At 46.4% G+C, this 23,927-nt stretch overlaps 1 protein-coding gene across 1 annotated transcript; it reads right to left on the bottom strand.

Annotated features, from left to right (window-relative positions):
* Positions 1 to 428: 428 nt before the first annotated feature.
* On the bottom strand, positions 429 to 9,407 carry CCNA2 (cyclin A2). The gene is made up of 8 exons (XM_066573802.1): positions 9,105 to 9,407; positions 7,841 to 8,090; positions 6,999 to 7,105; positions 4,122 to 4,345; positions 3,846 to 4,050; positions 3,022 to 3,135; positions 2,778 to 2,911; positions 429 to 771 (listed from the first exon to the last, which is right to left on the bottom strand). The coding sequence occupies exons 1-8, from the start codon at positions 9,252 to 9,254 to the stop codon at positions 717 to 719; spliced, it is 1,239 nt and encodes a 412-aa protein (XP_066429899.1). The 5' UTR covers positions 9,255 to 9,407; the 3' UTR covers positions 429 to 716.
* Between the last annotated feature and the right edge of the window lie 14,520 nt (positions 9,408 to 23,927).

Genomic DNA, 23,927 nt, shown 5'->3' with positions numbered 1-23,927 from the left:
GTGAATCTCAGGGGAGAATGCATTGTAAAATATGCAATTATGAACCTAAATCCTTTGAATGCAGTCACATGAGCAATTTAAGTTTCTTTAAATTGAAAACAGGAGACACATGCAGATCCTCCAACACATTTGAAACAAGCATCCAAAAACTGCAATTTCACTGAAATGATGGGCAGCAAACAAAAAAAAAAAACCCCACACTTGTGTCCATGGTTAAAATGCATTGCCAGGTGCAATATCAGGCCAGGTTTCTCAGCCCGATATTGTGCTTGTATGAATATGGCCTATAGAAGGGTCTGAGGATGGAGCACTGTGTGCACCCCCACCCAATTCACCTTATGAGGTTGAGGAAGTAAATGGAGCTCATGGAAATAGTCAGCCCTGTAAATCAGTTTTGTTCCATTCTAAGACGACACTTACACTGGAGCTGCAGTTTAGTTAACATTTATTGTCAATAACATTGATGAATATAGTTAACAGGTATGCCAACTGCTCCGTTAGTGCAAACTGCACACTGCTTTATAAAAATGTAGCCAAGTAATCTAAAACAAGATTAAAATACATAAAAATTTACAAAATTTAAAACCAATAAAAAATATCTAGAACTTTGTATCATAATTCTGTCAGAGATCAGTTTGATACTCCATAGCATTACAAAAGGATAGAAAACTGTACAACGTGTGCTTTGTAAATACATTAGAGTCCATCTGCAACGGTTAGGAGAATATCAATAGCGACTCTGGAGGCTCAATTGTTGATACAGCATGATACCTGAGGGGAGGGAAGAGGGGAAACAAGGTTATAAGAAGGACCTCAGTTACAACATGTCAAAACAACACTTAGGCCTCATGTCCACGGGGAAAATCAGGCCTGCTCCGGATTCTCCATGGAGAATCCGTAGTGGGTCCCTCCTGCCCCGTGGACATGAGGCATAAATTAACTCACCTCTCGCCCGCTCCGGATCTTCCCTTCGCCGCGGCTTCATCTTCTCTCCATCGCGGCCGGATCTTTTTTTTCGGCCCAGTGGATGCGCAGGGCATGTCCGTTGCGTGCCCCCGCGCATGCGTCGGCCCGAAGAAAAAAGATCCGGCTGCGGAGAGAAGCGACAGCAAAGGGAAGATCTGGAGCGGGCGAGTAAATTCCAATTTGTCTCCCACGGATCCGGATGGCTTCCATAGGCTTCAATAGAAGCCCGCGGGAGCCGCCCCTGTGGGAGACCTGCATGAAAATGGAGCATGGTCCAGATTTTTTCATGCTCCATTTTTTTTTTAAATCACTTTTATTGACCATCCGTGGGTATTTATCTACCCGCGGGTGGTCAATGCATCCCTATGGGGTGCGGATCCGCAGGCAGGAGAAGTTAAAATCCGCTGCGGATCCGCCAGTTGCAGTTAATGGAGCATGGTTGCTTTTTTGGCATGCACTAGGTATAGTAAAACCTGGAGGTGTGTACAAACACAATGCCCATCACATAAATATGCATATGCTTGGATGACACCAGTCTAAGGCAGTGTTCCCACAAGACTGATTCCCTGCAGATGGTCCACAACAAATCTATACCAAGTTAGGTGGATTGTGTTTAACTACAGGGAGTTTCTGCAGATCATTTGGATACTAAGGGTTGCAATCTGCTGTCAGGGTTCATAGCAAACAGTTGTGATGCAGACTACAGCTCCACTTGGGAGCTGAACCCTCTGATGTCTATGCACCCCAACATGACTATACACTGCAACATGGGAAGGTCTTCGTGAGGATGACAATATGACAAGGGAAGAGATTAAAATCTATAGCAGCTCAGAAAAGCAGCCATTTATCTGACAAACCCGAGTCTCTCTAGAGAAGGAGCCATCCCCACTGTTGTCTGCAAAAGACTGAGATCTTTGGCAACTGCATCTTTCCCTCTGAAGGCTGTATTCAACACAAGTAATTGGGATTTTGGGCAGTGAGAAGCTGAGATTTCTGTACCATTTTGATGCACATTTGTAATTTTCATGCACATCTTTAGATCAGTTTGAAGATGCACAAGATTATAAATTAGTATAATTCAATGCAGAGTTTGTTGCACTTTTTGTAATTGGAATTTAAGCCTCATGCAGACTCTCCCTGTGCCTGTGACCCTGCACAGCTGTCAGGTTTCTTCTGTACTGCGGGTGTGCCTCCAGCGCACATGCAGAGTACAGATCTCCCAGTACCGTCACCTAGGTGATGTGGATCCGTGACACTTCTGCAATGCAGGGATGGCGTCCATTGAGTTCCACTCCAAAAATAGAGTATGCTGCAGTTTTATTTTCAGCACATACGGCCACAAATAAAATCCACTTGTGCTTGGGGATGGACACACATGGTGTTAGGGAAATTTTGAAAAGTCTTTTAAAAGACATGTTCCAGTCATCCAAGTCCCCATTTGTCAAAAACGTTGATAACTAGTGTGGAAACAGCAATAGAAAAATTTAGTTATTGTCGCTTCTCCACTAGACCAAGTATTCTTATGCAGCTTCAGTGCTTACAGTTTGGATAAAGGTGTGTGGCCTTGCTCAGTAGCAGAGGATCAAGATGGTAATCAAGAGCCTGATGTTACCATTTTAATACAGCGACTTAGCACTTAAAATTATGACAACATGAAGTCAGAGGTTTGCCTCACCAACTCCACTGCCCTGGCATTTCAGTAATGTGTTAGATTATGAAGACTTAACCTCGACTTACTCAGTAGCCAGGTTATATGCTCAGAGCAGTGCACCATGTGAGCCCACCACCATAGATCATATGATGTCACTTACTTTGAATGCTTGTATTTCTCACGGACAGCCTGTTGTTGGTGGGTTGCTGCAGAGAGGTAGGTTTGATGGAGATCCAGTATACAGGGTTTAAGACTTTCCAAGGTGTATCCTGTGACTTTGGCCAATGAATCTGGCTGCAGGTAAGAGTTTAAGGATGATGTTTTAACACTTCACTATTATATGCCCTTCAGCTACATAAAGCCAGAGCAGCAGAATCACTATTTTGCATTAGTTTAATACTTACCCAGGCCTCCTCATTAAGTGTATAGTTTGCAATGATGAAGGATGCTGCAGCAATAACTGAGGGCAGATATCTGAGGAAAGGGTCTGAGTCAATCAAGCTGAGCTCTCCCAAATACTGAAAAGGAAAAGAACCAGTTTATTTAAAAATTTCTGTTAGAAGAATCCCCCAAAGCAGATAAGTGCTCCCCTGCAATCCACTGTAAGCTGGAGAAACCCAGCAGTATTTAATGTTCCCTGCCACATGCTGTTTTCCAGGGACAGATAAAGATTGCTAATTAAGAGTTTATCACAGGTAATGCAGACGAGTCTGGCCTTCAAGACTATACATGGGATCTCTAGCTTGTTTAGGTGAATGTAGACGTTATTTACAATGGCCACCCAGCGGGCTGAAGTTGTATAGCCACTAGTTAATGCACTATGGGATTGATGTGAGTTTTTTGGATCTCATGCACCAAGGTTGCATTCACACAGGTGATAAAGATGCAGGAGTTCTGTGTGCCCGCAAGATGCGCAGAGCTTCTGTTGTAATTACCCATTATTTGCAATGGGTGCATTTTAATGCCAGATCACTTGTAGCAGTGCTGCAAGAGAGCACATTTTATCTTGGGAAGAGGGGGGGGGGGGGGGTGGGAGGAAGCCTTTTTTGTCAGAGTAGTCCACAGTATTAATCCAAGCTAACCCCCAAATCTGAGGGGCAGCTCAGACCCTGAGCCATCAGGGGTGATTACACCCTGGTCACCACTGTCCCTCTTCTAGTCAAGTATATGTAATCGGCACATTAATACACATTCCAGGAGCCTGTGTAACACAAATCTTAATACCTACCAAGCACAAGCTTTCCATCTTCGGAGTCACTGCTTGATGCCTGAAGTACTGATTGAGGTACTGAAGGATGGTTGGGGCCGCAAGGTCAAAAGAAAGAACTTTAAGCACCAAGTGCTCCATCTTAAGGACTTGCTTCTTGTTGTATGTGTCATCCGTTATGTACACAAACTCTGCCACTTCTGGAGGGTAGATCTCTTCAAACTTACTGTACAGAGAAGAATGTGTTAGAACAGTTCTCACATCCATTCACTACAACTTAAGACTTTGAGAACTTACGAGGCGAGGAGCATAGCAGCAGTGCCGACCAGTTGGAGCTTCCCTCTCAAGACGGACATTGAGGATAGGAACCTGTCAATGTAGTTCACAGCCAGGTACAGGGTTTCATTTTGCAGTTTGTACTCTTCGCCAACTTCCACCAGCCAGTCAACAAGAATGGCTCGCATGTTATTTGTAATGTCAGGTTGTTTCTGCATGTAACCAGCTTTTGGTTTACATTTTATCTGCAAGAGATTAAAATTGATAGATGTAAGAGCTTTAGAAAGCAATTTATTAAACTCATAACAAGCCAGTACTGCAGTCTCTAGATAGTCATCTAGTAAGCCACATCTGGCTGATCAGGCTGTATGATCACCAACAGCCTCTCGGGTATACAGTGTCCAGTTAACAAGATCTAACAAGGCAATTGATGCTTGCATGAGCTGAAAGTTAGCGTTCTGCTAGATGAGAGGAGTTCTCCCTGCCCCCCTCCATTCACTGTAAGGAGCGACTGTTCAGTACTGAACAATGCATGCTTTTACATGGGACGATTGTTCGAGACCCCGCAGGAGAACAATTGTCTCGTGTAAAAGCCTTAAATAGAACTCATGCTTAGGCTTTATTCACATGGGTGTATTTTATATCAGTATTTTGTGAGCCAGAACCAGGAGTGGGTCCAAAATACAGAAGAAATGCAAATCTTTCCATTATACTTTCTCTCCACTTCTGGTTTTAGCTCACAGAATACAGATTAAAATACACCCGTGTGAAAGAGCCCTTAATGAGGGGTGAATTCTGCACCAGCTTGTACCTTTTTTTTCTTTAGACTTTCTCCTGCAAAATGTCCACTGCTGACATTCTGCAGCCAATCCGTCCTGTATGGATATAGCCCGAATGTAGATAGTGTTTTACAGTATTCACCACACCTGAACTTAGCCTTAGGGTGAATTCACACCTGCATTAGATCTCAGGTCAGGATTTCCAGCTCTGTTGTACTTTTGGAAAAGAGGAACTGAAGTAATACCCCATTTACACTGATTATTGCTCAAAACAATACTTTAAGTGACAGTTTTGAGCGATCATGCAAGCACAGCAGGACACTGCCGCTAGTAGAATACAGCTGTTCTCCATGACCAAGCAACTGTGTTCTGTGCTTACAGCCCATGCCCCACTGAATTCACAGCAGAATACAGGCAGAGAATCTTATCAGTGCAGCCAGCTGATAATAGCCTGCTCCACTGATAACAGCTGATTACTCAATTCTAGCAAGCTAGAATTCAGCCATCAGCGACTTGTGCACAAAAACTGCAGGATGTCTGCATTTAGACAGGATGATAATAGCTCAAAAGATTCTTTTAAGTGATTGTGCCCAAATCAGCCTTTAGACAAACTAATCTGGGAGGTCTTCCTGAGCTCTTCCAAGCCAGCACAAGACACTCCAGGCTGGTGGCTGGGCTTCTCCCTCCCCTGAGGTTGTTTGTTTTGCAGCATACTGATAAAGGATCAGTTCAACACTGAAGGTCGGAAGCCCTACAGTTGGTTCCCTGTCAGACCATTGCAAACAAGAACAAAGATTGAGGGACAGGTGTGAAACCACCCTTACTAGAACAAATAATGCAGCAGACTAGTTTTCATTTTTAAAACGAACACTGATAAGCCCACTTCAGTTTCTCTCCAAAGACAGAACACTCTGTACAGAGTCCTAATGCAAGTGTAAGTTCCCCCTTAGGCTGCCTGTCCACAGGTGCTGCGATATCCTGCGGTGGATCTCCACTGCCTGGGTGCAGGAGCCAGCAGACAGATCTCTGCAGTGAGCCTGAAAGATAGCAATTCTCTGCGGTGAGCCTACGATTCTCCGTTCGTGGACAGGAGGCTGCACTTTCCATAGCAACGCTATGGAAAGCGTGCACTGTGTTCCCTGCAGCCGGATCATCGTCACAGGGAGCGCAATGCAAAAACCGCCTGTGGACAGGCGACCTTACTCTAAGGTGCTTTTTTACCCACAATTACTGCCGCACCACACTAATCGCAGTATAATGCTTCCATTGGTTTCAATGGAGTCTCAAGACAACTGCTTGATTGCGGTGCTTTCCGCTGCCATGGTTTGAGCGGAGTCTGTTCTGTTTTCTGGTGTTTAACGCACCCCATCAATGATGAGATATGCCAAAGCCAGATGTCAGCCACAGGGAGCTGCTGCCAAGAGTAAAAGTGCGACAGAGCACTGATTGAAGTCGCAGCACTCTGCTGAACGCCTGTGTGAGGGAGGCCTTAGTAATAAAGTTTAGAGATTAAGTCACATTTCCAAAAGGGAAAACACAGACTTGTGATGCACTGAATCGTTTTAAGTTCAGGATGAGTTTGATAACTACATCTCCATTTCAAACATTCTCTTTGCTCAGAGAACACCACTGATGCAGTCTTAAGGACACCCGATGATAGCTAGAAGTAGGAGTGTAAATCTTATACTCCATGCAAGTATTTATGTACTGCTTTATGCACAAAAGCCTAACCAGAGTCTTGTACTTTCTGGTCAAAATACAGGGAACTTAAAATACAGCCAAACAACCCCTTAAAGGTCTTTTCTAACCAAAGAAAGTTGTATAGCGATGAAAGTACTACACATCGCCTGTCATATTGCCAACTCCACTGAATGGTGGCACTCAGATTCCAGGAGCATCTGCAGCAGTCACTGGCCTCAGTGGGCATCTGTGCATGAATGGCACTTGACTACTGCAGTCACTTCTGAGATGGGACCGGTGTAGTGGTGCTGGGCAGGGGAGGCCACTACAATACAGAACGACTGGTTCCTTATTTTACATTTTTCTGCTCCCTTGTATTTTTTTGTGTTAGAAGAGTGCTATACGTTTATTTAGTAATGGCCTTAAAGCTAAAGATTACCTCCATTTCTCGGAGATAAGTGTGAATCTCTTCTGCGTAGTCTGGAACTTCATTACCATTGACTGTCTTTTCCTCTTCAACCACAATTGACATATCCATTGGAGAACCTTCAAAACACAAGTCAGTAGATAGAGTTAGTGAACGTGCAGTTTCATGAGACATTTAGTTGGTGTTCATCACACTCCCATCACTCCTGTGAGGGTATTGCCATCCTTTAGTCTTCATAACGTGATTTATTCTAGAATTTCCTCTAGGAATAGCTTGAAATGCCTCTGGTTTACCAAGGCACTCCTAATAGCCCTGGATGTACCTATAGAAGCTTCCTCTGCTGCAAGACGAACCCACCCCGATAATTTACTGTCTTCTGGTGGACACCCAAGTCTGAGGGAACGAGTCAGAAACAGATTCTGTGCGATAGGTGTCTACTAATGGCCATTCTTGTCCACCATCGTTATGGCATAGCACTTCATTGTGATCAGTTTGAGATGGACCGACGTCAGGGATCCATTATGAGGACACAGGAGCCTGGGTCCCATTAGCAATGGGACTAATGCAGCAGCGCTCCTGGCCAAGCCCTATGCAGGGAGGCAGAAGCTTCCTTCATTTTGAGGATGTGCAAAGCCTTCACCTATCAGTAAGTGATGCCACATCCCAACAACCTGCCATCTGAGAACCCCCTTCGTCAGCAGAACCCTGTGGCTACACAGCTGCCCGAGTCTATAGTGGTGCAGTGACTGGCATGTCCTGCACACTGGGGGTACTCAAGGACTCTTAGGAGTGGGAAGTCACCTTTACATCAAGTAGGACCCTTATTTCCTATGATACACTGCTCCCCCACTTACCAAAGCTTACGCTCATTGGCACTTCTATAGGCGCCAGCGGTTGCCTCTGCCCGAGAGAGATGACAACGGAGCTCAGCTGTTTCAAGTGCTCATCGTGCGCAGCCTTCTTAACAGCCGGCTTCTTGTAGGCCGCACAGTCCGGTTCATCCACATGGATGGTGAAAGTAGACTGCTTGCCGACAGCCTTCCCGGTTGGGATTCTGCCATAGTTCTCATTGCTGAGGCCCAAGGGGTTATGTGCTGCGAGAATCTGGAAGATAAGGAGTTATTAATGCATGTTAGATCATGGCAGGACCTGGCATAGCACATGTTCCGACTACCATGGCAGGCTGCAGTAAGGACTGACACGGAGTCACCAGAACACAGGGGTTTGGATGGCAGTCTGCCAGCACTGGAAATCCTGCCTGTATGGGGGCTTTTAGAAGGAACGAACATCACTCAAGTGAGCAGAAGTGAATAATAATGGTTCGGCCTAAACACAAGCAACGACTCGACGGTGAACGAGAACTGTTCACTTTATTCCGGTGTAACAATCATGGGTGACAGTCGCCTGTACAGCCAGTGAGCGGGCCAACAATGCATCTGCTGGACTAGACAGGCGGCACAACAGATGAACCAGTGGTGACCTCACACGGATGGGAACCGCCTGCCAAGAAGCTGCAAGCAAATCCCAATAAAGTGAAAAATGGAAAAAAATAATTAAAAATTGATAGGTTTTAATTACACGTGCTGCCATTTGATGGCCTTTTATGCACCCCAGAGCAGTCAGCAGGGCGCTCTAAAGTGTTTTTTTCCTGCTTCCCCCCCATTATATGGTAGTTCTGTTAATATTGTAGCACTCGCAGTTCTGCATAAGTCACCATTTTTGTATTTTCCTGCTCAGATGCCTTCAAGTTGATTCTATTTCACGAAGTGACTTCCCTTCCCTGATCCTCCCAGATGGGCAGGCTCCATGTCTAAGTAGACACATGGGGAAGCCAACAGCTGAACTACCTTGGAGTACTCTGCATCAGGAACTACAACTCCCAGTATGCACTCCATGTGGCTTGCATTGCATGCTGGGAGTTGTGCTCCACTAGAGGCTATATCCCCTAACATTACCCTGAACTCCACATCCCCCCAAAAAAACCCGGGCCCCAAAAGAGGTGATGTGCACTGGTCGGTAATGGCGGCCTGCAGACAATGACAAGCAGTGCTGCCCCCTCCCGGACTGCTATCAGCATTGGCGGGACCAGTAGAGGATAACTCCCGCCGCCCCACTTACCGGCGCCTGCTGTCTGCCACCTCGGGCTGGAGCTCGCCGGTTCTCCTGCAGCACTCCCAGCGCCGTGCGGCCTCCCGGCGGGACATGCTGGCTGCCGAGCTGCTTTCTGGGCTGCACGTTCTCCTGGTTCTCATCCACGTAGTGTGACATGGCGCCCGCCGGTATTCAGGGAAGGACTGCAGTGCGGGGAGTGTGCCGACCTCCTGTACGGGGTGTAGAGCCGTGTCCTGTCCGTCCTGCCCGCCCCGGCCTGCGCCCGACAACTACTTGCGCGCTGCAAGATACACAGCTCTCTCAGTTCAAGTAGCCCGCGACTATTGAAATCGACCAATCAGAAACAAGCGCGGGCAGACGTCACCACAGCGACGGCGGCGTGGAGGGACAAAAAGGTTAGAGGAAGAAAGCGCGATCAGCTGTCCGTGACGTCACGGCACTCTTTCGGCTGCGGTGTGTTGCAGTCATACAGTGTGGCGCATGCGCAGATGGGGCTTATTCTCAATAAAAAGGCTTTTTGTTTATTCCTTGCGTGTTAATGAACAGAATTTATTTTAAAGGAAGCCTGTTAGCATCTATGAGCAGCATAAACACTCAGGCCAGCCCACACCAGCGTGTGATAAAACGTATATAACACAGCATTTTACCGTTCTGTGAGCGACGTATGGCGGTGATTTTGGACTGTGCACGACAACGTATCTCACGCACGCCATCATGCGCAGTCTGACTTGTTTCTTTTTTTAAATTTCCCGCTCTGTTGCTTTGCGACATTGCATATAAACGTTTATTATGCACCCATAGAGAACAATAGGGCTCTAACACGCGCAATATGCGGTAAAATAGAACATGCTGCGTTCTTTTCTTACACGCATACTTTACTCAATGAATATACAAAAGTGTGAAATCGTTTGCAACAGGGAACTAAGGGCTTAAACACATGAACATGTTTTAGTCGCATTATGCGACGGTGATAATGGCGGACACAACAGGGCAAGAAGAATCAATGGATTTCAATGGTTCTGTTTTCACTATCAGGATTCTCGCCCGTTAATTGTAGCGGTCGAGAAAGCCTAGGCCTTGCTATCCTTCTCGCACGTAGTTAACTCTGGGGCAGGACCTATCTTCCCGCAATTTTGTCCAACGTTTGCGCTACAGCATGGAGTTTGAATGACCGAAAAGAAAGAAACAACTCGTTCATTCGCAACCACCCAGATTTTGATGGTCCGAATTCACAAATGCCCGTGTGAATAAACCTTTAGTTTTGTAAGCAATGAAAAAATCAATCGCTCGTTCACGGCCACTCAGGAAAATGACAACATAAAAGGAAAAAAATAAGTGAAATATCGCAATAATAAAAAAAAATATTAAAAGTTGAATAAATTAACTTAAAAAAAGGCAAATAATGAAACATATTTGGTATCGCCACATCCGTAAAATATTGCATGGCGAGCGCCGTAAGCAAAAAAAAATACACAACGCCAGAACTGTGCTTTTCTTTTTTGTCACTCAGTCTCCAAGAAAAAGTTTTATAAAAAGCAAATAAAAAGTGGTTTGTACCCCAAAATGGGATCAATAAAGAAGCTACATGTCATCCTGCAGAAAACAAGCCGACACACAACCGCATGGAGGGAATAATAAAAACAGTCATGATGGTCAGAAGATGGCGACAAAAAAGTAGTTCAACAAAAAAAAATGTAATTTTAGTATTTCATACAGTTCCAGAGAGTAAAGTTAAAGGGGTGGTCTCGCGAAACCAAGTGGGGTTATACACTTCCGTATGGCCATATTAATGCACTTTGTAATGTACATTGTGCATTAAATATGAGCCATACAGAAGTTATTCCACTTACCTGCTCCGTTGCTAGCGTCCTCGTCTCCATGGTTCCGTCTAAATTCGCTGGCAGCTTGCTTTTTTAGACGCGCTTGCGCAGTCCGGTCTTCTCCATTCAGCACGAGCCGCTTCAGTGTGCTCCCCGCTACAGCTCTTCTGCGCATGCGCAGACGAGCTGTCACTGCTCGGGAGCGCGCTGCAGCGGCCATTCTGTACCTTCCTCTGTTAGAGGAAGGTGCAGAAACTGGAGCTGCCCAGCGGAGAAGCCCAGCACAGCCCAGCAGCCCCGAGAAGCCTCCCAGGTAAGTGATTTGTGGGGGGGGGCTGCCGCTGCGCCGGGCTGCGCCGGGCTGCGCCGGGGGGGGAGGGGGGGGGGCTGCCGCTGTGATAGGGGAACTAGCGCTAGGCCGGGGGGGCTGTCGCTGCGATGGGGGGGCTGTCGCTAGGCCGGGGGGGGGCTGTCGCTGCGATGGGGGGGCTGTCGCTAGGCCGGGGGGGGCTGTCGCTGCGATGGGGGGGCTGTCGCTAGGCCGGGGGGGGCTGCCGCTAGGCCGGGGGAACTAGCGCTGGGCTCCGGAACCTAGCGCTGGGCTCCGGGGCCTTCACCTGGGCTGAGGGTCTAGCGCTGGGGAGCCGGGGGCTAGCGCCTTACCTGCTGCCTGGCGGTGGGCGTCTGGTCGGCGGCTGCGGGGCGTCTGGTCGGCGGCTGCGGGGCGTCTGGTCGGCGGCTGCGATGCGTCCGGTTGCCATGGAGACACAGCTGGCGGCGTCTCGGGAGCGCGCACGTCGGGCTGCAGCGAGCGACGGGGAAAGAGCCGGCGGCCATCTTGAGGAAACTTTTATAAGTTGCTGAAACGCTGGAACGGTAAGTACGAACCAGCTAGAAATGTCATTTACAGGGGGGCTTAGTAATGTGTACTTAATGGGGGGGACTGGGCAAAAAAAAAATTTAACTGCTTCCTCGAGACATCTCCTTTAACCTGTTATTTTTGCTGTACCGTGTATGCCATGTACTACAGGGGGCGGTATCGGGCCATATTTATTAACGACATTGTGGAGGGATTGTACAGTAAAAGAGGAAAGATACGCTCTTGTACAAAGTCCAGAACTGTAGTGTCACCGCATAAGGGCTTATTCACAGGAGCGTATATTGGCCGCCGTTTTCACGGCTGCCCGATATACGCTACCATCTGAAAAAGGCGGCCTATATACGCTCGTGTGAGTAAGGCCCCATGCACACAGCGGGATTTCCTGCGAAATTTCCGCCCGTGCCCGCCTGCATAGGATTGCATTACAAAACACAATCCTATGCACACAGCCGCGATTTGTCCGCGCAAAAACACACGCAGAAAGCAAATCGCGGCATGTTCTATTTCTGTGCAGGTCTCGCAGAGGCCTGCACAGAAATGTCAGTAAAGACCCATAGGCTCCGCTCTGCGCACGCGCCGGCTGGGCGGCAGCCAGCTCATAACAGAGAAGAGGAGACGCCGGTCTCTGCAGGGGCACGGGTCCGCATCCCGCTGCAAGAAGTCTCGCAGCGGGATCCGACCCGGCTGTCTGCAGGCGGCCTATAAGTTGCAGTTCAGCAAGACCTTTGCAGCGCGGCAGTACTTGTGAGACCCCCGTCCCAGTATGAATTACATAACTAGATCTCATTACACGCATGGCCCTACAATGCAGGTGTGACTCCAGTTTACCCCACCTCCCACTTTTGGGAGTCCCAGAATGTTGAGATATCTGATGTCTGGGGGGGGGGGGGGGGGGGGGGGGGGTTTCACCAGTCGCTGTGACATGGGAGTGATAAGGAAATCAGTAGCTAGTTTGAGCTAACAGTATATAGCGTCGGCCGCACCTTTTCTGAAAGACAACAAACATCCACAAGTTCTGGTTTCAGTAAGGGACTGATCACCATAAACCTTCCCTCCCGTATTTTATGCTAAACACCTTTTTAGATACAATATACAAATAGAGTTATAAATGAAACTTGATATAATATACACAGTAAGGCCGCCTGCAGACGAGCGGAAATCCCGCCGCGGGATTTCCCGCGGGATTTCCGCCGCTGAAAGTCTGCATAGGAGTGCATTACAATACGCACTCCTATGCAGACGGCCGCGGTTTGGCCGCGCGAAATCTCGCGCGGCAAACAAACCACGGCATGTTCTAATTTTGTGCGGAGCACGCACTCACCCGGCCGCCGGCTCCGGTCTGCGCATGCGCCGGCTGCGCGGCAGCCGGCACATCAAAGAGCCGGGGCCGCCAGGCGCGGGTGAGTACGCGCTCGCCCCTGCAGGCTCTGGGGTCGGATCGCGCGGCGAGATTTCTCGCTGCCGGATCCGACCCGCTCGTCTGCAGGCGGCCTAAGGCCGGTCTCACACGAGCAGATTTGAATTGCGGATTTTGCGATCGCCGTCCACGTTCAAAGTTTCGCTCACACTTGTGGGAAGGAATTGCGGATTCCACGAGTGGAACAAAATTGCAGCATGCTCTTTTTATCACGGATTCCACGCATATGAGCCTGCCTAATAAATCCAAATTCGAACAAAACCTTGGCATAGTAACAGTATGTTAGGCTGAAAGAAGACAATGTCCATCCAGTTCAGCCTGTTTTTACCCCCCCCCCCACCACCACCACCCCCGACCCCCTTTGTTGATCCAGAGGAAGGCAAAAAAAAAACCCAGTGAGGCAGAATCCATAAATATGCATTTCTCATGTATATTTTTATATCATCCTAGATTTGGTTTGACACCATCTACCCAGCACTGTCTATTGTGTTTATTTGGCGTCACTCACCCCTCCCCTTTAATTTAATATTCGTTAGGAGATGATAACTCAAAAACATCAGCTTCATGGCATCCTATAATTATAGCACTAACCCTCAGACACCTATTGTTCTTGACCAACAACTCAGGTGAAAAGTTCACTTCATGAACTGAAGTCACTGTGTCTTAAATGCATTAGTATCCTTAAAGACAATTACATTTCTCTATCATTTCCCTTTTTTTTATCACCTCTAGAGCATTAGGGACTTGACCTGTAAGAAGACAAGGAAGATACCTGCTCTTTCCCTGCCCATCCCAAGTTTGCCCCAAAGGCGAATACTGGATCTTCCCAGCACATTTTAGCATTTTAAACATGTATATTCAATACAAGATTGCCTAAGGTTACATGAATACGTTTAACATAAAGATGAAGATAATGCGTATTGTAGTCCATTATAGGGGAATATATCTTTAACCTCTTAGTAAGGAAGCCTGTTTGTGTCTTAATGACCAGGCCAAATTTGGAAATCTAAAATGTGTCACTTTAAGGCCTCATTTTACACGACCGTAATCATTTTTATGTTCAGCCGTATGTGCTGAGAAATTGCATGAATGAAGAATAGTTGCGATCAAGTTCTGATCTTTAGTCACATATTTTCTGGAGTTTACACGGGCGGCTGCAGCATATAGGCAGAAAAATATGCTGCAGCGCGGAAATCCCTAGATCGGCAGAAATCCTCGGAATGATTGCTAATGCTTGAATAGAGGTAGCTGTCATCTTTTCCCAGTGTTGTATGCGGCAGGAGATTGTCTGGGAGATGTCTGCAAAGTATCAATATTTGTCTAGTCATGTGATCTATGTTGTCTATAAGTATGAGTGCTTTAAGTGTAATTTAGAGATTCCATCATCTACGGTTGAGAGTGGAGCTGAGTGCCAGCCACATGGGGGTGGTACTGGTGTATCTTGACGCCACTGGAAGCTAGGGGTGTGACAGCTGTCACCAGGAGTGTCCGATGGCGGGACTGTTTCCCCGCTGTCAGTGGCCCCGGCGTCCTGGCAACGTCCCTTGTTCACTGATTGCACGGCTGTCAGTGTCCGGCAGCGGGACTGTTCCCTGCTGTCAGTGTCCCCAGCGTCGCGGCAAGTTCCCTTGTTCACTGCAGCAGCGGGCTGGAATTTTCCTTGGCTGCTGCACGACTGTAATTAACTAGTCCCGCCGCTGTCAGAGTCCCCAGCGGCCCAACCCAGGGGGAAGAGTTACAGCAGCGGCAAGCAGGACAGCCTGGCGTGCGGGGGAAAGAGGTACTGTGGCAGCATGCAGGGCGACCCGGCGCATGGGGGGGGGAGGGCGAGAGAATGCAGAGTGACAATGGGGAGATTAGTGACGAGCACTGTGACTGCGGGCGCACAAGGAAGGTGAGCGCGGGCAGGTTAGCACAGTGCCAACTGATGCAGGGGGAAGCTGACTGGGGGGCATGAAGCTGAGTGACAGCGGCAGCAGGGGGAAAGCGAGCACTGCGAAAAGCGGGCACTGTGTGCAGGCCGACTAGCACACTGACAGCCGCCGCAGGGGGAAGCTGACCGTGGGGCATGAACCCGAGTAAAAGCGGGAGGAGAGAGGAGGTGAGCCGGTGAGGGGGAGGCCCAACGGCATTGCGGGCTCAGCGTGTATCCACCGGGACCCGTGTTGTCTGAACGGACGCACAAACATTAGATTTGTGCATGTGTTCACACGCTTTTAGAGCGCCGATAGGCGCACAAAAAAAGCCCTACGACTGTGTGAATGTGCCCTTAGTTTATCTGGCAGTATTTATCACACATGCTGGCAGTTTATGCAGAGATCCAATTACTTGCCATATCTTTAGTACCTAGTAGGGTACCGCTGCATGGTAGCGCGCACCATGTGCTTCAAGTATTAGGGTCCCTTTACACGGGACGAATGTCAGGCAAACGATGCTGTCACACAAGAGCTAGTAGTGCTGGCTCACTTACAGAGCAGCCAATAGGGGGGCGGGGTGGCTGCAGGAGAATTCTCTCCTCGCGTTCCCCCGTCCCTCTCCATTGACTTAACATATGCTGCATAAACGATGGACGATGAGCTGATTGCTCATCGTTCAATGTAAATAGCAGCTGTTCGTGTACGGCCGCTATGTTATGTCAATGAAGAGGGGTGGGGGAGAGCGAGGAGAGAAATCTCCTGCAGCCTCCCTGCTGTGAGCCAACGATACTAATTCCTGTTCAGCAGCAGGGAGCTAGCATGTTCAGGGACAAGTGTCAGGTATTATTTGCCTGACATTCGTCCCGTCTAAAGGGACCCAAATACCCTATTTACACTGACAGATGATTGCTCAAAAGTCGCTCAAACGATAGTTTGAGTGACAGTTCGGAGTCATCATCTTTGCATAATTAATAGTAGCTAATTAGCTACTATACAGCTACGCAGGTGCAGCGGGACACCACCGCTATCTCTCGCCGAACACTACAGCTGCTTTGAATAAGCAAACAGCTGTAGTGTTCTCTGAGCTTACAGCCCATGCCCCACTGTGAATTCACAGCAGGACACTGGCACAGAGAATCTTACCAGCGCAGCCAGCTGATAACAGCCTGCTCTGCTAATAACAGCTGATCGCTCAATTCAGCAAGCTAGAATTCAGCGATCAACGACTCGTGCACAAAAACTGCACGATGTCCCCGCATTTAGACAGAACGAGAATCTCTTTTCAGTGAATTTTGAGCAATTCTCGTTGTGTCTAAATCAGACTTTAGTCGTAATCCTGATATTTGAACATAAACAGCAAGGCAGGATACTGTTTCTCTTAAGACCGGTTGTGTCTATTGTATTACATTCACTCACACTACATTGAGACTCTGATAGCTTTAATTCATTGCTACAATAATATATTTTACTACATATCAATAAAAGTTACTTTTTAAGAGGACCCAACTGAGGGTTTCAGCTTATGGCAAAGGCTGTGGCATGTAGGAGACTTGGCATGGTATTGAGTGGGTTAGTAGACCTATCGGCAGAGGGAATTGGAGACCAACACTTTTCATCTTTGTATGTACACATGGTTGTAATGATGCATGTTTGTTACGTGTGCCTTCAGATACAAATATACCCTCTGATCAAACATCATTATCTTTTATGATTAAAGGGGTTGTCCCGCGGCAGCAAGTGGGTCTATACACTTCTGTATGGCCATAATAATGCACTTTGTAATATACATTGTGCATTAATTATGAGCCATACAGAAGTTATAAAAAGTTTTATACTTACCTGCTCCGTTGCTGGCGTCCTCGTCTCCATGGTGCCGACTAATTTTCGCCCTCCGATGGCCAAATTAGCCGCGCTTGCGCAGTCCGGGTCTTCTCCTGTTCTCTATGGGGCTCCGTGTAGCTCCGTGTAGCTCCGCCCCGTCACGTGCCGATTCCAGCCAATCAGGAGGCTGGAATCGGCAATGGACCGCACAGAAGAGCTGCGGTCCACAGAGGAAGAGGATCCCGGCGGCCATCTTCACAGGTAAGTATAGAAGTCACCGGAGCGCGGGGATTAAGGTAAGCGCTCCAGTAAGCTTTCTTTAGGTCCCTGCATCGGGGTTGTCTCGCGCCGAACGGGGGGGGGGTTGAAAAAAAAAAAAACCCGTTTCGGCGCGGGACAACCCCTTTAAGGGCTTTACCGCCTAAATGCTTTAAGGGCTTATTCACACAAGTGATATTTTTGCGCGAGTTTTATGTGATGCACACAAAACTCACACGAATAGAAAAAAACAATCCTTTGAATGGATTCACGCAGCATGTTCTATCTCTTGACGTTCCCGTGGAACACCTCGCCCATTGTTTTCAATAGGACTTTAAAAGACATTGCATCGCACTCGTATGCCGGGCAACGTGCGATGTGATGGGAATGGGAAACACTTGTGATCACACATGTGGAATACAATCGTGAGGATTGCAATTTCACAGATTTTCTTGGCCTGATTTCACACTCGCCTGTGTGAATGTAGTCGAACCGTCAGTTCTCCTTCTGCTGCTCCACTGTTCCTGCCATACAGACACAGCATACCTTGCTAACTTTATCTGATGGAATAAAGAATGAGAGTTTTGATCTGGAAAGGTATCGGATTCTATTGTCCTTCTTGTATTATTCTTCGGAGACTTTGGATCCCGCACACATCTGAGGTCAGCAGGTGGTTTATGCATTTAGCATATAATGATGATGTTCAGTAGAGTCAACTGATCTTTCAGATAAGTCATTATGGTCACGCTGGCCTTGGCTTTGAGATGGCAGTAAGTCTGACATGAACATTGTTTTAAACCATAGCAGAGTGGACAGTGCCATGATGAGTTGTCCTTCTACAATCTGCGGCATATTTAGGCAAATCAGATCATTTTTCAGCGGCTGGTCCTATAGTGGTCATGAGGTAAGAAGGAATGGGGGACTTGAGGCATTTTAGTGATTCCAGTGGTTATACTTATGTAACATTGAAGATAGTCCAAGGGCATGTTCACAGGAATATGCAGTGAATAGAGCCCATTGATTTTAAAGGGTTAATTCACACGAGAGTATTTTGCACAGGTTTTTCATTCACGCCAAAAAAATATGCAGCATGTTCTATTTTTGTGCATATTGCATACGAAAATAGTATATATTAAACTTAATTGCCCAATGAAATCAATAGGAGGAATCTTATGTGTTTTTTTTTTTCGTGCTCACAAATACGCAAGTCAAAGATGTGCAAAAAATACAGTAAAATATGCACAAAAAAACATGCTCATTGCGTAAATATGTGCAGAATTACACTTTTGCCCATGTAACGCTGGCCTTTTCCCTGCGCAAATGGTTTTTTTGTGCAACAGAATTGCGCAAATATGTCTGTTTGAATCCAGACTATGGCCAGTATCACATGGACGACAATATTTAGCGATTTTCTCGCAATGTGATAGTGCTATAAATTGCATGTATGTGAAGCCCATACTTTTTAATGGTTTCCTATTTCGTAGCCTGTGACATTGCGAGTGAAAAAAATTGCGGGTCTCTAAATATTACCGTGATCTGTGAGGTCTTGTAGCCCAAGTTTTCCTGTGGACTCTTCCTATGTGTTGCATCGCATTGCACGAAAACGTGGTTTTCGTGTGGTGCGAAGTAACTTTTAAAATAGGAAAAAGCCAGAAAATAAGTCCTAGCTGCCTAAAAAAACAAACAAAAAAAGAAATACATCATGCTTTTCAAAATCTTGGCCAGGCTATGCCAGAACTTCAATCAAGTGCCGGGGAGCTTCAGGAGAAGTGCGCCGAAGCCGGACACCAACTCTTAGGTGATGTATTTCTTTTTTTGTAGGCAGCTAGGGCTTATTTTTGGGTAGGGCTTATATTTCAAGCCAGAAAAAAAACCTTGCACGTGGTGCTAGAAGTCGTGTGACTTTGTAGCGACACATTATTGCAATATCGCCATGAGAAAACGCAGCAATATTGCACAAAATACCAATGCGATATCGCTGCGTGTAAATCAAGCCTAAGGCTGCTATTTCATGAGTGCTACTTATTTCCAGGCTCCACCTGGACTTGCAAGTTCAGCCTGGCAATTATCAGCGAGCGCTAGCAGCGGTCTCTAGCGCTGGTGTAGTAGCGCCCCAAAAGTGCTGTCCTATGTATAAACTTTCAGCATCAAAAACTGTAGGAAAAAGCCTGAACGTGGGGCAGCACCCCAACAGTGGGTCCATTGGGAACATTTGGAGTTTTGTTGTAGCAACCAGAAAAGCTTGTGGGTCCCAACCAGCTGAGGAGCGCAGCTCTCCTTACTGTAGCAGCTAAACGTTGGCAGTCTGGAGCGTCTCTTCAGATCAGGGATAATAGCCAGCGGGGGGGGGGGGGGGGGAGCCCAGGCTTTTTGTTCCATTATTTTGCTTCATTAGAGGCTCTGGTTAATAATCCTTTATAATACTTAGCATAGCCAAGCTGCTCGCTAATATAACCGTCAGTAACAAGTTCAGTACGAAGACTAATATAGTACACTCACATTCTTTTAAGTTATGTTGAAAAGGTTCATACGGATAATATTGAGGAAAGGAACAAGCAGGAATAAAAAAATGGCAATTGGGCAATTGTAAAGAGCCTGAAGTAGCTAAAACATAAGTAGGCCAAAGTGTGATACGAAACATGGCTGTCATACTATGATATAGAAGATAACCAAAGTACAGGTAGATACTTTAATTACAAATGGACTAATGACCCTTTCGCACAGGCTGATAAATCGTTCAGATTCACGCATCTGTTATGGTTCATGCACCGACTCAACGACGAGTAAGAATTTGTTTGCTTCTTGTTTGTTATTCAGTTTCAGCACGCAGAAAACTGAAAGAGGGATTGACCCGTGTAAACAGGCAGTTGTACATTTATGAACAACTGCCTGTTTATTGTGAATGGAGGCGGGCGGGCCGGAACGATCCCTTTCCACTCCGTCTCCATTCACTCCATTTACTAGTAATACTCGTTCCTACGTAAAAGCACAGGAATGATTAGCACTGGACCGACCTTTCGGTCATCCTGCTATATTAGTACCACAATAAAATAATCCAGTTACAGATAAAGAATTAGGTTAATTCGGTGAATCCCGCCCCCATACCGCGCTCACCATCCATGTGAAATCCCCATGGATGCAAGGTGTTTTATGGCCAAACAGCCTTGCATCACTTTGCAGAGTTTCTCCCATGGTTTTCAATGGTAGACCTTGCATCGCATCGCGTGCGCCCAGCATGTCGTGTGATGCTGCTGCCGGTCCCATTGAAAACAATGTGGCTGCTATATGAGAGCACACAGCAAGATAGAGCATGCAGCGATTTGTTTTTCTGCATAGCATCACATCCAGGAAATGCAATGCAGGAAACATCGCTAATGTGTACGATCCCACTTAAAAGAATGGGTCTTGCAACAAACAAATCTCACGCGATTTTCTTGGTTGCACCCCTATTCATTATTTTTTGTGACGCCCATCAGTAATAGAGTATCTGTATGTAGTGATGTTGTGAACGATGAAACTGGACTTGAGCGAGTAATCCAGGCTTAGTTTGGGCACTGAGGACTGTTGCGTTCATGTCCGAGACCTGGGTGTGAGCGCCTCAATCCTGCCTTTGCTGTAGAGCGGCATACTGCCCCCTGCTGGTGTGATGGACTGAGGGGGCATCGCATATGGCAGTCGGTCACCCCTAGTAGTGCTACAAAGGACAATGACAGCTCAGCGATATGTTCAGGACATCCTGCAGCCACATGTGTTCCTCTCATGGCGGCTTCCAAGAGGCATTTTCCTGCAGGGTAATGCTCAGCCGCACACACAAGGGAGACACAGGAATCCCCCACAACATTGTCCCAATTCCGTGGCCTGCCCTGTCACCAGATTTATAACCAATAGAACATGTATGGGACCATCTGGGATATCGACTTTGACAGCCTATGAGTTTGCATGATCTAGAAGCTCAGTTACAACACGTTGACCAATATGCCGCAGGATACCATACGGCACCTGTATGCCTTCATGTCCCCCGTATCACATCTTGCATCCAAGCTCGAGGTGGCCAAACAGGGTACTAGAGCCTTTCATAAAGTTTTCCACAATAAATTATCCTTTTGCTCTGATATTGTAATCGCTTGCTTACATCAATGTTACAATCACACTAAGTTTAATTCAGTTCCAACAACTTCTTCTAGGTGCTTGAATTTTTATTTTTTTATGACAATGTGTGTAGTTATTGGACAGGTGATATAATCATTTTCACTGCCTCAGATATTGCCATAGGTGTTTTATCTATAACAGGGGTGCCCAACCCATGGCCCAGGATGGTTATGAATGTAGACCAAAACAAAACAGGACAATGGGGTATTGTTTGGAGGACAATGTGGAATGTTTGGAGGCACAGATAAATATATATATTTTTTGCTTATCAGCTTTTGTTAGTGTTTGTGTATTTAATGTGTGGCTCAGGACAAGTTTTCTTCTTTCAATGTGGCCCAGAGACATTAAAGCCTCATTAAAATGCCAGTATTTGGAAGGAGGAACAGTATAATGGAATGATTTGCAAGGAGAAAAGGTATAATAGAATGATTTGCATTTCTTCTATATTTTGGACTCACTGCTGGTTTTGGCTTTCAAATACGGATTCAAAATACTGACCAGATACTGATTTTTGAATGGGGCCTAAAGGCCCATTTATACACAACAATTATCGCTCAAAAGCCATCTTTTGAGCGATAATCATTGGGTGTAAATGTGCCATCTTTCAATTTTCTGCCAAACAATGGATTTCAGTTCTACATGAAATCCATCATTCAGCAGAACAGCTGATAAGAAGGACCCCACGCTGTGTTCTGCCCGGGGAGCACTGATTACATTTTCACAGCTGACAGCCCCTCAGCAGAACAAAGTGAATGTATTGGGGGAACAGCGGGTGGTCTGTTCCCTGAATACAGCTCCTGGTGGCTCACATGCTACTAACTGGTACTAATTGGCATTAGTACCAAGTTGCAGTTTATGCAAAATGATCACTCAAAAGCCATCTTTTGAGCGATAATCTTCGTGTCTAAACGGGATCCTAAGTGCCAGATCAACGTTGAATAGATCCAACACATATATAACATTGACATTTGTGTGCCTAAGGCTTCCCTCACACAGGGTTGTTGTGTTTTATATTTCTCTTAGGCCTCATGTCCACGGGGAAAATAATAATTAAAATCCGCAGCGGATCACCCGCGCGCGGATCCGCGCCCCATAGGAATGCATTGACCACCCGCGGGTGGCTAAATACCCGCGGATGGTCAATAAATGTGAATTAGAAAAATCATGGAGCATGAAAAAAAATGGACATGCTCCATTTAGGTGCGGATCACGCTCCGGATGGCCCCATTGATCTCTATGGGGTGCGGGAAATCCGCTGCGGGTGTTAAATGCCATTTATTTGGGTGCGTGAAATCTGCATGCGGATTACAAGTTTGGCTTCTTTTTCAGTGGCCTTGCATTTTTTTTCACGCGCAGATGCAAAAATGCCATCCGCGTGCATACACGCGTGAAAAAAAACGCATCCGCGTGTCATCCGCATGCAATAAAATACTATTTTAAGCTCATCCGCACTGCATCCGCGGCCCAAATCCGCGTTACAAATCCGGAGCAGATTTGATTTTCCCCGTGGACATGAGGCCTTAAAGCTTATAAACCCTTCATTTTAGGCGTTTTGTGCAGGTTTGTTTTTTTTCAACTCGTGCAGTTTATTAGGATCTATAGAAAAAAATGCCTGAAAGGAACACTAAACCTGGAGCAAGATGTGCTTGAAAAGCAACAAGATTATGTTCCAGTAGTCCGTTTTTCATGAGCACATGGTAGCACCTATGAGAGAACAAGCCTTCCTCCGGATAGGAAGCCGGAACCTCCTAGGTCTCTTTAACAGGTTAACGCTATATGATAAAGGTTTACATCCTAGGCGCCTGGTACTTGCCACAACAGAACTTAAAAACTTATGTCCTGTATATGGCATGGGCTTCGAAGCCGAGCCTGTGTCATCTGCAGTGAAAAGTGGCTGTGACTAACAGCTGCCCTCCTGCTGCAAAAGCAGGGATTAAGGAGTACATCGATTTCCTTTGTTAACCTCGTACATGCTGCGATCAATGTTGATTGTGGCATAGAAAAAGTTCACAAAGGGAGTGCGCAGACTCTGTGACGTCATTGCAAAGAGCTGATGGGTTGCCATGGCAGACGAACGCCATTGCCAGTCATCTGGGTCCGCCATGACATATGACCGTGAGCAAAAGAAATAATGCAATGCAGTTCAAAAGGTACTGCAATGTATTATGATAGCGTTCATACGATCGTGGGTTCAAGTCCCCTACGGTGACATAAAAAAATGTGAGAGAAAAAAAAACAAAAACCACCACAATGCACATTTTTTCCCCTCTTTAAAAAAAATTTAAAAAATTGCACATTTGCTATTGTCACGTCTGTAATGATCTGTACAATTGAACACTATTTATCCTGCACAGCCAAAACTGTAATAAAAGTGATCAAAAGGCTGTATATACCCCAAAATAGTACTAATAAAAATGCTCGTCACGCAAAAAATAAACCTCGCAGAGCTACACTGATTGAAAAATAAAATGTTATTGAATGCATCAATGTAAAAAAAATAAAAATGGGTGTTATTGTACAAAAGGGGAAAAACCTAAAATACATTAGGTTATATAATATACATAAAAA

The sequence above is a fragment of the Eleutherodactylus coqui genome, chromosome 7 (assembly GCF_035609145.1).
Source record: "Eleutherodactylus coqui strain aEleCoq1 chromosome 7, aEleCoq1.hap1, whole genome shotgun sequence".
NCBI classification, from domain to species: domain Eukaryota; kingdom Metazoa; phylum Chordata; class Amphibia; order Anura; family Eleutherodactylidae; genus Eleutherodactylus; species Eleutherodactylus coqui.
Note: the sequence above shows the minus strand (reverse complement) of the source record. Positions and strands in the feature narration are given on the sequence as shown.

Coding starts and splice junctions, on each gene's coding strand:
- CCNA2 (XM_066573802.1), bottom strand. CDS start 9,254: ATGTCACACTACGTGGATGAGAACCAGGAGAACGTGCAGCCCAGAAAG. Junction 7,106..7,840: donor GCCAATGAGCGTAAGCTTTG/GTAAGTGGGGGA, acceptor TGTGTTTTGAAG/GTTCTCCAATGGATATGTCA. Junction 3,136..3,845: donor AGATGGAAAGCTTGTGCTTG/GTAGGTATTAAG, acceptor TTTCCTTTTCAG/TATTTGGGAGAGCTCAGCTT.